Source organism: Lemur catta, chromosome 21 (assembly GCF_020740605.2).
Source record: "Lemur catta isolate mLemCat1 chromosome 21, mLemCat1.pri, whole genome shotgun sequence".
NCBI classification, from domain to species: domain Eukaryota; kingdom Metazoa; phylum Chordata; class Mammalia; order Primates; family Lemuridae; genus Lemur; species Lemur catta.
In genome coordinates, this window is record NC_059148.1 from 27236115 (window position 1) to 27250930 (window position 14816).

At 39.4% G+C, this 14816-nt stretch overlaps 1 protein-coding gene across 12 annotated transcripts in view; it reads right to left on the bottom strand.

The window, feature by feature from the left end:
* Positions 1 to 14816, bottom strand: part of CLIP1 (CAP-Gly domain containing linker protein 1) — a 99280-nt gene that overhangs the window by 39660 nt on the left and 44804 nt on the right. For 6 of the 12 annotated variants that reach the window (XM_045534869.1, XM_045534865.1, XM_045534868.1 and 3 more), the window contains 8 exons: positions 13997 to 14101; positions 9388 to 10332; positions 7418 to 7534; positions 5050 to 5107; positions 4680 to 4763; positions 3307 to 3463; positions 1686 to 1851; positions 1372 to 1587 (listed from right to left, as the gene is read on the bottom strand). In XM_045534869.1, the coding sequence (XP_045390825.1) occupies positions 1372 to 1587; positions 1686 to 1851; positions 3307 to 3463; positions 4680 to 4763; positions 5050 to 5107; positions 7418 to 7534; positions 9388 to 10332; positions 13997 to 14101 (1848 nt within the window). The remainder of the gene's footprint in view (positions 1 to 1371; positions 1588 to 1685; positions 1852 to 3306; positions 3464 to 4679; positions 4764 to 5049; positions 5108 to 7417; positions 7535 to 9387; positions 10333 to 13996; positions 14102 to 14816) is intronic. The other 6 variants (XM_045534873.1, XM_045534876.1, XM_045534872.1 and 3 more) reach the window with 2 other exon arrangements.

The following is a 14816-nucleotide window of genomic DNA, read 5'->3' on the forward strand; positions in this document are numbered from 1 at the left end:
TGTATGAAACCAACAGACAAAATTAGTGAGGCCTTACACAACCTACTGGAATGCGGTAGTTTGGTCAGGCTGCAGCATTTTAAAGGAAATACTAAAAAACTGGAGTCTGTCCAGGTAAAGGAAATCATAAAGACAAAAGATCTGGGAATTATATCCAGTGTCAAATGGCTCATAAAACTGGAGGTGTTTTAAGAGAGGAGAAAGCCTTGACTGTCAGCATGTGGAAGAGGCAGAATGTGGGCCTCTCACATGACACATTGTGTCACACTTCACTTAGAAGGTTTTTAATGTGATTGGTTTCAAGTCCTACATGTGCTCTTTTATAATTTCTATTAAACTCCTTTATAAACATTTCTCTAACACATTAAAAGTAAATAAAGACAAGTGTTTACTTTTCTTTGAGCAATAAAAAGTTAAATAGTAGTAGGAAGGTTGAATGTCATTAAGCTACCAGAGTCAAAAGAATATATTGGGAGGCTGGGAGTGGTGGCTCATGCCTGTAACCCCACCATTCTGGGACACAGAGATGGGAGGATTGCTTGAGGCCAGGAGTTCGAGGACAGCCTGGGCAAGAGTGAGACCCTGTCTCTACAAAAAATAGAAAAAATTAGCCAGGCATGGTGGTGCTCGCCTGTAGTCCCAGTTACTCGGGTGGCTGAAGCAGAATTCCTAGAACTCAGGAATTTGAGGTTGCAGTGAGCTGTGATGATGCTACCGCACTCTAGCTGGGGCAAAAGAGCAAGACTCTATCACAAAATATATATATATAGCATAGATACAATCCTGATACCATAAAATGAAATCCGATATATTGAGTTCTGCTCTATCTACTAATAGGATGTTTCCTCACTACCCTCGAATCCAACTTCCTTATAAATAAGCTCACAGTGCCTTCCTAGGGACATGGAAAAGCCCTCTCTAGAGTTCTCAACTCTGTTCCTCCAACCAGGCTCTCTCCAGCCTTGATTCTCTACTTACATGGGCTCTGCCTCTTGCTTTTCTGCAACTTGTCTCTCCTAACCCTAGTGCAAGGTGCCAACAAGCAGGGCCTAGATTAGAGGAACAAGCAGGCAGACAGAGCTCAGGCAACACAAGAATGTTTGTGACAGCTGGGGAACAAGCGGCATGGGGGTGATGGCTACACAGTACATTCAGGGGAAAGACCCGTAGCCATCCTCCCTGAGAAGGAGCAGCAGCTGGCACAAAATGCTTGAAGCCACAGGAAATGTAATTTACCACCCTGCCACAGGCTCAGAAGGTTAACATTTGTAGAGGCCAACTCTCCAGCTGCTTTCTGAGCAGCCTTCCAGCCTCGATGCACAACTCGGGCACGCTATAATGCAATAGCAATAATTCTCTCTCACAACATACTTTGGCTTTGTCAGCTTGTTTTTTCAGTTCCTCCATCTCCTGCAACAATCTGCTGTTCTCCTCTTGTGCAGCCTTCAGCTTATCCTCTGTGTCCAACAGCACCTTCTGTACGTTCTGCAGGATTTCTTCGTGCTTGGTTTTTGTCTCAGAACTGGCTTCTTCATACCTGGCTTTCAGATCCTGACATTGGTTGTGGCTTGTTTCCACCTTCTTTTCCTGCAGAAACCCCGAGTGAAGGAGTAAGTCATCTAGCCTTAGCTGTACTGCCCCTTGGCTTCCTTGCCAGCAAGTAGTCCCATTTATTCTCTCCTTACCAAGTCCAGCAGTTTCTTCTCCAGTTCTTTCCTTTCTTCCTCGTGCTTTTTAGCTGCTTCTTGCCGGCTCTCTTCAGCTTTGAGAGTTACTTCCCCAATACTTTTCTGCAGAAAACTTGCATTTTCATTAGCCTTTGTAAGTTTCAGCTGTAATTCTTCTACACATCTAGAGCAAGTTTCAATACAAGGTGTCAGATTTTTCATAAGAATGTTTTAAATTTAAGAATTAGATTTAAAATATACTACTGATGACAATTTTATTAACGATTATAAGAGTTATGAGTAATAACATCTGAAATAGGCCAAAAAACATGACCTGCCTAAAGAATAAGTTTAACAATTGTGATAGTTATCAATACACTATTTAGAGTAACAACTACTATAATTGTGAAGGTTTCTTATTTTATGTCAATAAGGAAAAATGAGTGAAAAATAAACATATTAAAGGAAATGTATATTTAGAAAGTTTCAAATTTTTAGCAGACTAGTTTGCAGAAAAAACTCATTCCAGTGCCTCCTGAGAATAGAACACACAAAAATGACAATAAATAACTTGAAGTTCTACCTTAAAAAGAACCATGTGGCCAAAGATGTATAGAAAACATGGGCCACTGACCTAGAAAACAGGCTATCAGAGGAATCAGAGAACACAGGAGGGAAACTTGGGGTTAATCTCTGGAGTTTACACTTATAAAACACCTACAGAAATGGAACCTCTAGAAGGCACTGCACCACAACCACCTGTGCAGCTACGCCTGCCTCACAGCAAGTTTGACCAAAGCTGCCCAACCGAGGCCTGGCTGCCAATCCCCATGACTCTGAATTGTGTGTGGGTGAACAGATGGATGTAAACATGACTTTGCAAGTAGTAACACTTTAAGAAGTAGAATTCTAATGGTCCTAAAAACATCCTATGAAAGTTTTTGTCTTATAAATGAAAACATCTGATTTTTATACGACTGCTTAATCTTAAAAGAAAAAAATCAAAGCAACAAGAACCTCACAACAGAGCCAAGAACAGCTGTTAAGATAAAAGAAACAGCAGCACCAAGGAAGTGCAGTGTAGTAAATGAGAACAGCAAGAGCTCTGGGACCAGAAGGCCAAGATCTGGAACCTCAGGCAAGTTACTTAACCGCAGTAAGCCTCAGTTACTTTTTCTTTAAAATGGGAATAATGCTAAACTCACCTCACACGATTACTGTGAGAATCTGAAAATATACTCCACGTAAAGCTTTTAGCATGGTGCCTGCCACATAGTAAGCACTGAATAAATATTACTTATAATTACATTTAAATAAATTGAAAATATTTTTAACTACCTATAAACAATGTTATTGCCACTAGTAAACTACTACTTCTTCTTCACAAGTCACCAAAAAGTCTACAAATAATATTGTATTTCTTAACTCTGTCCTTCTTAACATGTCAGAATCATAAAACCCCTTTTAGAAAGGGGTTTGTGTCCTTGATTCAAGGACACTATGAGGTAATAACAGAAAGAAACAAAGACAGGAAACTTCAGAACCTAACAATCCTGAATGTTTTGTCTCCCCTCTCGTGGAGACACTGCTGCAGAGCCCTGCCTGACGTAGGCACGCTTATTAACACGTTCGTACATACCTTTCCTTTAGACGTAACTCATCATTCATTTTTGTAAGCTGAGAAGAATTATCTCCTGACATCTTCATTATTTCTGCAATGTCGTTTTCCAGTTTTTCCTTTGCCTTTATCAACTGCTCCTCTCTTTCATTTCTCTCTCTAAATTTTGCCTCCATATCTAAATGCATAGAGAAGAATCGCACTGCTGTGTTACAAGTGACAAAAATTTATCTAGTGTATCCTTGCTCTGGTAATATTTGCATATGGCAATCCCTGCCCTCATAAAAATCACATTCCAGCAAAGACAACAAACAGACAATAAACAAGATAAAGAAAAGAAACAGTATAATAAATAGTGGTAAGCCTTAAGAGGAAAAATAAATTAAGGCAGGGAAAGGAGCTGGGAAGGAGGTGAAAATTTTAGATGGGGCCTCGCTAAGATGGTGACATTTGAGTGAAGGCTGAAGGAAGTGAGGGGAAGGGGACAGTGAGCGCAAAGGCTCTGGGCTGACACGTCCAAGTGTGAGTGAGGAGGCCACACGGTGGGAGCGCAGTGAGCGAGGTGAGGGTGGTCCGCAATGAAATCCAAGGGGTGATGGGCCTGATCCTGGTAAGGATCACAGCTTTCACGGGGTGGGATGGGAGCCCCTGGATGATCTTACACAAAGAAGCGACATGATCTGACTTCACTTTAAAAGGACACTCTGGCTCCTGTGTTAAGAACGGACCGGGCCGGGCGAGGTGGCTCACGCCTGTAATCCTAGCACTCTGAGAGGCCCAAGCGGGCGGATTATTTGAGCTCAGGAGTTCGAGACCAGCCTGAGCAAGAACGAGACCCCGTCTCCACTAAAAATAGAAAGAAATTATATGGACGGCTAAAAATATATATATAGAAAAAATTAGCCGGGCATGGTGGTGTATGCCTGTAGTCCCAGCTACTCGGGAGGCTGAGGCAGGAGGATTGCTCGAGCACAGGAGTTTGACGTTGCTGTGAGCTTGACACCACGGCACTCACTCTAGCCCAGGCAACTGAGCGAGACTCTGTCTCAAAAAAAAAAAAAAAAAAGGAACGGACTAAAGTGGGCAAGGGCAGAAGCAGCTAGCCTGGGTGGTCAGCTGTCACCATAGTTCGGATGAAAGATGCTCACTGGCTTGGAGCAAGGACAGCAGAGGAAGTGGTGACAGGTGGTGGAATCTGGCTCTTTTGAAAACAGAGCAAAGAGGACTTGCTGAAGGTTACAGATCCCAAAGAAGTATTTCATTATGTTATATCACTGTAATGTGTGAGGAGGTTACACCTGCACAGTAGATATGTTATGGAACATTCTACAGCTGTCTCAAATCCTGGGAAGCCTACTATATTTAATGTTTAGTAACCAGAGACATCATCTTACCTGCTAAATTTTCTCTCAGCTTCTCCAATTCAGAAGATAGCATGTTAAACTCTTCCTCCTTTTGGTGTAATTTACTTACAGTTTCTATTTAGGATAAAGTTAAAAGTTTAATATGTTTCATATTCAATAACCCATCTAGAGCTTGGCTGTCTTACAACTCAATCAAATCATATGCTTGTGAGATTTGAGAACACGGCATACTAAAAAGTCCCACTACAAATCACACCACTGTGCAGAACGCTGAAGCAGGTGTTCAGCTTTCTTTTGCCTCCCCAAATCTGTGCGCTATTCTGTGTACTCCAGAGGCCAGCTCCAGTTCGCGAGTGTGATATTCTCTAAAGCAATCTGCTCATACTTTAGTAAGACATACCTTGCATACTTCTCTGAGCAGAGACTATCTCCTCTGAAGCATCAGCAAATTTTTCTTTCTAAAGAAAAAGAATTCGATATTCAGAATACAAAGATTTCAAATTATAAAAAGTTTCTATCAATTGTAACTACGATACTATCTACTTTTTGTTGCTGGTCTTGTTTCATTAAAACTAACATACTTAAAATATGTAAGCACCAATTACTACCATATGTGCACAAACACACATGAATGAGTGTGGTTTGCATACCTGCATGCACATGCATGAGGTATGCATGTACACCTGTGTGCACATGTATGAATGTGCATACTTATGTAAGTGTACATGTGTGCATACACGTGTGGTGCGTGCTCCATCATGTTGCTACTCATCAAACAGCAGACCTTTACTTTATTTTTTTTTCGAGACAGAGTCTCACTCTGTTGCCCGGGCTAAGGTGCCACGGCGTCAGCCTAGCTCACAGCAACCTCAAACTCCTGGGCTCAAATGATCCTTCTGCCTCAGTCTCCCGAGTAGCTGGGGCTACAGGCATACGCCACCATGTCCAGCTAATTTTTTCTATATATTTTTAGTTGTCCAGCTAATTTCTTTCTATTTTTAGTAGAGACAGGGTCTCGCTCTTGCTCAGGATGGTCTCAAACTCCTGACCTCGAGCGATCCTCCCACCTCGGCTTCCCAGAGTGCTAGGATTACAGCGTGAACCACTGCGCCTGGCCGAGACCTTCACTTTAGAAATCTGCCTGAGACAGTGAACAGAGTTCTGAAATTTTTTATTTCTGAGAGTAATCTGAGTGTAACATCTTGTATCTAGGTCTGTGTCAACTACTCTTTAAATTGAAAAGGTCCATCAATCACCTGCTGCTCAAGATCTTCTTTTCTAAACATTACAATTAAAAATCATTCTCCCGGTTGTCCTGAGATAAACTTTGAGCTAGCTACACCAAGAGAATTTTTAAATGAGTATTTCTAACTAACTAGGATTATAAAAAGATGGGCACACGAGCCACACGTCCATCAAAGCCCACAGGCTGCCCACCTGTGCTATTCCCAAAGCCAGACTCATGGTGGCATGTTTTCTCTTAAGAGTATATGGAGGAATAACTTGCTGAAGAGGGGGGGTGGGGGGGAAAGGCAAGCAATGCATCCTAAAAGTTTAGGGAAGAGGGAAGAGAAATGATGTAGAACTCAAAATATCTTCTTAAAGAATACCAACTCACGAAACAGTGATTCCCAGACCAACTTCGTCTCAAAATGTAGCTCAAGTATTATATACCAGAACAGTCCAAAAGAACTCTCTACAGTGAGGGAAATGTTTCCTACTGTGCTGTGGCCAGTAGCCACCTGGGGCTACTGAGCACTTAAAATGTAGCTAGTGCAACTGAATCTCAAATTTCATTTAACTTTAATGCATTTAAATTTACATAGTCATATGTGGACAGCAGCTACCATACTGAAGGGCACAGTTATATACTTACCATTTAAAAAAAGTAGAATATTGTAATATTGGCACTTAGATAAGGAAAAAAAAATCACACACTTTTATTTACCACTGTTATTAGCACAGAAGTATAATAAACAGGGACCAGGAAGGTAGGTGAAAGGTCTGGGACAACTGATTCTTAGTAGCTACTGTTTCTCCTATCTAGCTTCTCTGCAAGCCTACAACTCTTCCTTTCCATGATGTGTGGGTACCACTGGCACTATTCATGATCATCAGCCTTGTTTCAGGTCAAGTTTTTGGTGCAGGAGGAAGGAAGAAAGCTGAGAAAAAGTAAGAAAAAAACATGTCTTACAACTTGGGACTAAAGAAAGAGAAAACATACAAAAGGAAAAGTAATTTCCTGAGGTAGGATAAAACCTGAGTTATAAGAAAGATTTCTTTGCATTCCTTCAATTAAACAGCACCCTGCCTCGCCAACAGAGGGTGCCGATGACCAGGACGGCTGGGTGGCTTGCTGCCCCACGTAGCCACAAAGCAGATGGGAGAAGACATAGCACAAGAACCTCGTTATAAATGAAACCTGATTGTGTTGCACGTGTCACTTGGAAGGTCCTTGTGTTTAGTGAACCTAAGTAGTCAGTAACATTCCAAAGCGGTGCATTACCAGAGGCAAAGGAATAGATTTAAAAAAACAAAAACCAACCAACCAAACAAAGAAAAACCAGTAATACCTACCTTAATTGCTAGTTTGGGTTTGATCTGATTCCCCTCAAGGTACAGTATTTACCAGCCAATAACTAACACACTAAGTCAACACTTTGCAGGAGAAGGGAAATAGCTGCAAAATTTCTCTCTTTATGGAGAATTATTTTAAAAACAAGAAATGGCCAGAAACCTTGAGATGCAGATTCCCAGTAGATACTTACCAAAATCTGAAGTTCTTTTTCCAAAGCCTCTTTCACTTGACTGACTTCACTCAAATTTTCCTGAAGGTTAGTAAGCTTTAGCTCTTTCCCCTGGAGCTCTTTGGTAATGCTACTAGCCTAACATACAGTTACATGGTATAGAAGCAAATGAACAAAAAGAAAACAAAAAAGAATGAGAAGAAAAAAATAAAACAAATATAAAAAATTTATGAGAAACAAACATAACAGAACAAAACTGAAAGGAATAAAAGGTTGTTTTTTTTTTTAATTCTAAGAAGCCAATGACTTTTCAAACAATCAGTTCTGATTGTCTAATGGCTATTTTAAATAGTCAAAACAGATTTTTTCTATACCTCAATTTAATTTGGAATATCAGCATGATCTAAAGCAGAAAGTGCAGATGCTTACTTTCTAAATGAGCTACGTGAGCCATTTCATTTACTGGACCTGAAAAACCTTAAGACAGGAATGATGGGCACATGCGGTTTATGTTATTTTCTGTAATTTTATATATGTGTAAATTATTTCAACATTAGAATAAAAGTAAAATTTAAAAATCTACTAGACAACAGTCATCAAAACTTGGCTTTCATTAAATCTTGACGTAAAAAAATGAACTAACCATTCGCTACATATTATCTTCTAACCAATTTTTGTGTATTGACCGGTACTTCGGAACCACATGAGGAGATTGGAGAAAAATTTCCTATAACCAGTTTGTTATCTTTAACTACGGTCACTTAGTAATTTTTTGCTGTTTGTCTGTCCTCACCTCTCCCCATTTAACCATCACAACCCTTCCTTCTTTGCCAATAGAGCAGCTTCTCCCGCAAAATGCTCAGAACATTCAGCATCAATATCAGCGCCTCAACTAGTGGCAGGACTGAGAAAGAATTCCTCGAACAATCCTTAAAAATGAAGATGACATTTAACAAAACTAGTTAGTAAGAAATGCAGCTGGCGAATGTTTCATATAATTTCCTATGCCTTCACCAAATGCATACTTGTCCATTTTTTTCTCAAAAAAGCAAGAGATGGACAGTGTTCTCATTGTGCCATAGAAAAAACGCCAATGAGACATGAGCAGCAATGCAAAGGGCTCTAGGCTCTTAACCTTGATTTTGCCGTGAATATTATTTACCATAGCACGTTAATTTACAAGAGTCAAGAAGCACTAAGAGTTCACATCCTGTTTTAGTACTTAACCCTACAGATAGGCAATGCATCGCTTAGGGTCAGGGATATGTTCTGAGAATTGCGTTGTTAGGTGATTTTGTCATTGTGCGAACCTCACAGAGTGTACTTACATAAACCTAGACGGTATAACCTACTACACACCTAGGCTAGATGGTGAGGCCTATTGCTCCCAGGCCACAAACTGTACAGCATGTTACTATACTGAATACTGTAGGCACCCACAACACAATGCTAAGTGTTTTTGTATCTAAACTAGAAAGCCAACAGTAAAAATACAATAATATAACCTTATGGGACCACCACTGTATAATACATGCGGGTCTGTCATGCAGCACGTGACTGTATGTGGCCAGGAAAGGGATACATAATCTTACATGTTTCTGTCTTATCCATTCACTCATTTACCTTAACACCATTGTCTTAGGGAGCTCTTTATTATAAACAGAGATTGCAGACTGGAACTAAGCTTAACAAGAGATCTTGGCATGGCCCAGGGTAAAGTAACAGATAAGGTATCCAGATGGTAGGCCACCAAAATAAATTTATGTGGCTGACCCACACTTTTCTCTAATCTCCTCAGATGAAACCATACTCAAGATACTCAGAAGATATTAATACTATACTATACTCAACTGGGAGCACCAAGCAATTTGTTTTAATTGAATTAGGAATTTGGAAGATGAATTACCTGAACTCAAAAGTAACATAAATGCAAAATAAGGATAATAAATGGGGAAAAAAAAAAAAAAAGGATGGAGGATGTCAATACAAACCTTGCCACTTTCAGCATTCTTTTCAATCTCTAAATTTTTAATCTGTTTCTCAGCTGCCTCAAGCTGCTGTCTAAGTTTCTCGATTTCCGATTTACCTTCGGAACTGGCTTTCTGAAGTGCATCAAGATCCAAGAGCTTTTCTTCGGTAGCCTTGAGCTGTGATGTAAAATTATCAATAACCTTGGTTTGTTCATTGCATTTGGCTTGCAGTACCTCTAGTTCCTTTACCTTTATTTCAGCTTCCTGTAATTTGTTTAATGTGTCTTCCATTTCTACTAGATGCTGGTCTTCCGCTTTGTCCAGTTTTGATTTGATGGCTTCCAGACTGTTCTCCTTTTCTTTAATGACTTTCATCAGTTTAGCCCTTAGGGCTTCTAGCTCTTTAGCATGAGCAGACCGTTCAGAGTCTTGTTGATTCTGCAAATTTGCTATTTCATGCTGGTAATCTAGTCTTACTTTCTCTATTTGTGTTTTTAACTCAGCAAATTCTGCTGCCTCCGTTCCAACCCCTTTGCTAAAGGACACCTTCAGCTCTTCCATCGCCTGCTGGTGGGATGCGATGGCAGTCTCCAGCTTGGACTTCCACAGAGCTATCACATCTGAATTCTCTTTGTTGGCATGATCGAGCTTGCTTTTCAATGACTCGTTTTCTTTGGAAAGTTTCTCCATGGTAGTATGAAGAGCCTTTATCTCCTTCTGATGAGTTTCTTCCTGGGCTCCAAAATGTTCTTTCAGAGAAGTTATTTCTCTCCGGTGGTCAGTATGGCTGACTTCTAACTTTTCTTGCAAAGAGCTTATCTCCTGCAAGAGGGAAAGTGACATATCCACATCCCCAGCAGGTTTATTGGACTCTAGCCTTCTTCGGAGCTCAGCTACTTCCTGTACTCTCAATGCTAGGTCTTTCTCTAGTTCCATTATACGTGACTTTTCTGACACTGTAGCCACCTATTAACAGCAGTCCAGAAAAAAAAAAAAAAAAGATTATTTAAATAATAAATTATTGATGCTTTTCCTTAACCCTGAAGATATTTAATAACCACCTCATCTCAGGCAGCAGTCAAGCTGTTGCAAATGATTACACGTTACTCTATCTCTAACTGTGATAATGGCTTAAGCCCAATTTTGGTAGCTCCAATTCAAAATTACTGTCTTCAGCAAACTTCTACCATTTTGAGACACTAAAGGAATCTAAAATCAATATTGAGTTTAACTCACTCCCAAAATACTTCTTTTTCCTCTAATGAAGCTTAAATCAAGGAATTGTCCATTAACTGATAAGTCAACAGAAACAGTAACTTTCAAAGCTCTCCTGACAGAAAGAATCTTCCTTATTTTGCCAGTTTTTTCTACCCCACTTCATCCAGGATGCGTAAATGTTTATCCACCTGATGAGGGTGACCTTACAGACTGTGCTGTCCACAGCAGCTATTGGCCACATATGGCTACTGAGCACTTAAAATGTGGCTCATCTGAAGTGAGATGTGCTTTAAGTGTAAAATACACATCAGATTTTGAAGACTTAGAAACAGTGAACATAAGTCATCTTGTTTTTATATTGATTATATGATAAACTAAGATTCTGGATATATCTGTTTACATAAAATATATTATTAATTTCACCTGTAACTTACTAAAAAGTTAGTTAATGTGGGTACCAGAAAATTGTAAATTGTAGACATGTGGCTTGCATTACACATCTACTGGATAGCACTGGTATAAGAGATCTAAAATTACCTATCAAATGTTTCAAACACATCACCTATATAGAAACCTCCATTATCAAGTGGATAATGAAGAATTAACTTATTAACCTTTTTTTAGAAAGACAAAGTAAGAAGGATTACTTACCTGCAATTATACATAGGAATCTTATACAGAGGCTCCCTTTTGGATTTTATAATTCTATCAGCATTTTGATGTACACATCTTGTTCCCCTAACCCAGTGGTTCTCAGACATTACTATGCACATGAATCACCTGGAATGCATGTCTAAAATGTAAGTTTCTAGCTACTCCCACATATTTTGATTCTATTTGAGCTCTGGGGTAGTACCCAGGAATCTGCTCTTTTTGAATAAACACTCCAGGGCTAGGAAAAACACTTTCTTAACCTTGTGTCTTGTCATTCTTAGAAAATTATTTCCCTCTGCTACCTGTTAGGCAGTCAGTTTAGTGAACAGAATATGTAGAAAATGGTAGTTTCAGGCACAGAAATTATTGGACTAACCTGGGAAATAGAAGAGAACACAAATAATTTAAAAACAGCAGTGAGTCCCAAATTTTAAGGATCAAAACTCTGAATTTAACACTCCTCTCCCACACTGCCTTTACGGGGACAGAAAATAACGGATATGTTTCTTCCATTTCCTCTGCCTACCTACAGGCTATAATAGCAATAAAAACTAAAACATCCTCAAGAGAAGAGGACAAGAAAGCACTTGGCACTCCTAAACTGCATAATCTAGTCGTTAAATATTTCAGAGTTTACTATAATTGTTATGCTTTGAGATTAGAGATGCTTCAGGTTAACGATGTTAATTCATTTACATAGTTTTCTGGGGAGAGAAGAGTCCAAGAATTTGTTACCTCAAAATAAGGTACAAAATATTAATAAACCCCATTGCTGTAAAGTCTTTAGCATCAATAAATTAAATCCAATAGGGCAATAGTTCTTAGCTACAATTAACAGCCAAATGAAAATAATAAATAATAATGTGATTATACTTTATATGGTATTTTCATATAAAGTATAGTACTTCCATTCTTTTGTTTTATTTCCCAAAGTCTGCCCTCGGTAAAAACTACCTGTGTCTGCCTCTCCCACCAGTTTGAGACCATAAATTAAGTCAGGAATCATTTCTTATTCCTGCTAATATCTCTATAGCACCAAGCACACTGTTTGTAAACTGGATTTATTGGCAAAAAGGAATTCTCAAGTGCTTCCTAAAAAGTAACGTACATGATGTGAAACTTACATGGGTCATTGGTTATTTTCACACTTGGCAAACCAAGAGTGAGCATCAATGGAAGACACACTTTGTTACGGAAATATATAAGCCTTCATCTGAAATATATGGATAAACCATGCTATAAACAGATGCCTTCTTACGCAGAGCACAAAGAAGGCATCAGTGTTGTTTGCTGACAAAATGAAGATATGCAAGAGGAGTTCAGAAGTAAAAAATATATATATCCTTACATTAACAGCCAGTCACACCAAAGGAACTCACTCTCATTAGTCCCTTTTATTTCCCAGGCCAGTTCTTCTGCTCTCAGGTAAGGAAGAAACAGCACCTAATAACCACTTTATTTTTTTTTCTTACCAAATACACAGGAGAAATCTTTAGTTTTGAGACTGAGCATATTTTCTTTCATCTTAAAAAATAAAAACTTATGACTTAGAGAAGGAAAATTACTCAATTGTCTAGATTTTTAGATCAGTCAATGATTTCTCATTGTATAAAAATTTCTAACAATTCAAAAAAATCAGGATACCAAGTTTGATCAGGGACAGAGTAATTTTAGAAATTTTAAAGCTAAGAATCTGGGCAATTTAGCTATTGACAGACAAATTCATGATTTAAAGGTATACATGAATATATATTTTTATATATGACTCTGATTATTTCTTAAATCTTTTAGCATAAAACTACTTCCATAATAGACAGCCTCCATTCTGTGCTGGTTAACAGCAAAGACTCTGGAGCCAAATGGCCCTGACGCAAATCCTGCCTCCACTATTACACACATTAGCTGCGTGACCCTAGGCAAATTATTTAACCTCTCTGTGCCTTAGTGTTCTTGTCTGTAAAATGGGAACAATAATACTCCCTATCTCCTATGGTTGTCGTGAGACTGAATACTACTTGTAAAGCACTTAGAAGAGTGCCTGGCACAAAGTAAGCACTACATAGGTGCTTTAACATATAAACAAACTAAAGCATGACTGATGCACTGGCTCCAAGGGCCAAACACAGTAAGCTGGAGACAGTAAGAAGCCATTCTGTTCCCAACACACGTTTCCTTCATGACTACTAGATTTTAATCTCCTGGGTAACAGAAGGGAGGGAAGTACAAAGAGAGATCAGCTATCAAGAAAAAAAGATAACTGGGGTAAAAGTCCTTAACTCTCATTAAAAAGAGCCAGTGTTTCCATTTCCTTCCCCCACAAGGCCAGGGAAGAGGCAGGAAAAGAGAGCTAAAGTATTAATGAAATAAAAAAATTATTGAAAAAAATCCAACAACTACGAATATGAGAACAAGAGGACAATTGACTGCTTGTGGCAAACTAGAGAAATGTATTTCAAGGTATTAATACAAAGAACTTCAAATACAGTTATACCCATTAGTTTTTATGGTCGTAAAGTTTCTGATACAATTTTGGTTGAGTTAACCAAAGGAGTCAGTCTTTACTTTTGACAAAAGATTTGATATGAAACACCTGTGCCTACCCATCAGTGTAAACTCAAGAACATCTGAACAGTGTGAAGACCAAACTCAGTTGAACGAACCACTGGGTCAAGGCTCAGGCCAGCTACAATGTACGTCACCCGAGGAGTCCACCACTCACACGCATGGGTCTGCTTCATGAAATAGTGAAAGCCATTACCCTAGTGTCTTCTAACTCCCTCTGGAGTTTGTCAGCTTTGGTCTTTTCAAAGAGCAGGCTCTGTTCAAGCTCCTTAATGCGGGCATGCTCCAGTTTGGTCTGCGTCTGTTAGTAAAAAGGAAGAGGAAGAGAACACAACAGTGCCACCATGACATGCCAGCACGAAAGGAGAGAGCGCGGCATGCAGGCTCAGCCACCAGTACCTTCCGCCAAAGGATGAACAAAAAGGGTAATGGAGAAGGGAAGAGGATGGAATGAGATGAGGAGGCTGGGTGAGGATGAGCACTATGGACAAAGGGGTGGTGGTGGGCACGGGACATGAGCTGGTCTCTTCGGAAAGAAAACATGGAAAACACATGGGGCAAGATGAAGTGTCAGATGCATGCAGCCAAATATAAGTTATATTGATAAGTGAAGTTTATCAGCACAAATTAGAAAAGTTAATATCCCTCTAAACTATCACTTTCCCTCCTCCCCACGATGGCTACTTGGCATTAATGTGTATGTAACTGACTCGATGGCTTCAAAAAGTAGATTAACCCTCAGAATGATCATCACTATCACTTAAACATGAAAGAGATAATGTCGTAAACCTTAAAGTGTTCTCTAAGTCCTTAGAGCAGATCCTTGCATTTTGGCATATAATTTAACATGAAAAAGGGTCAAGTAATAACACTAATAAAGGGAATCCAGAAACTAGAGCCAAGGAAATCACACCAGCGGCCTTTGCAAGAAATGGGTGAGAAGGGTGTGAGCGAGATCTCAGCACATTCTCACGTATGACAGGTTGGGAGCCATGGAAACTCTCATTCCCTTCCAA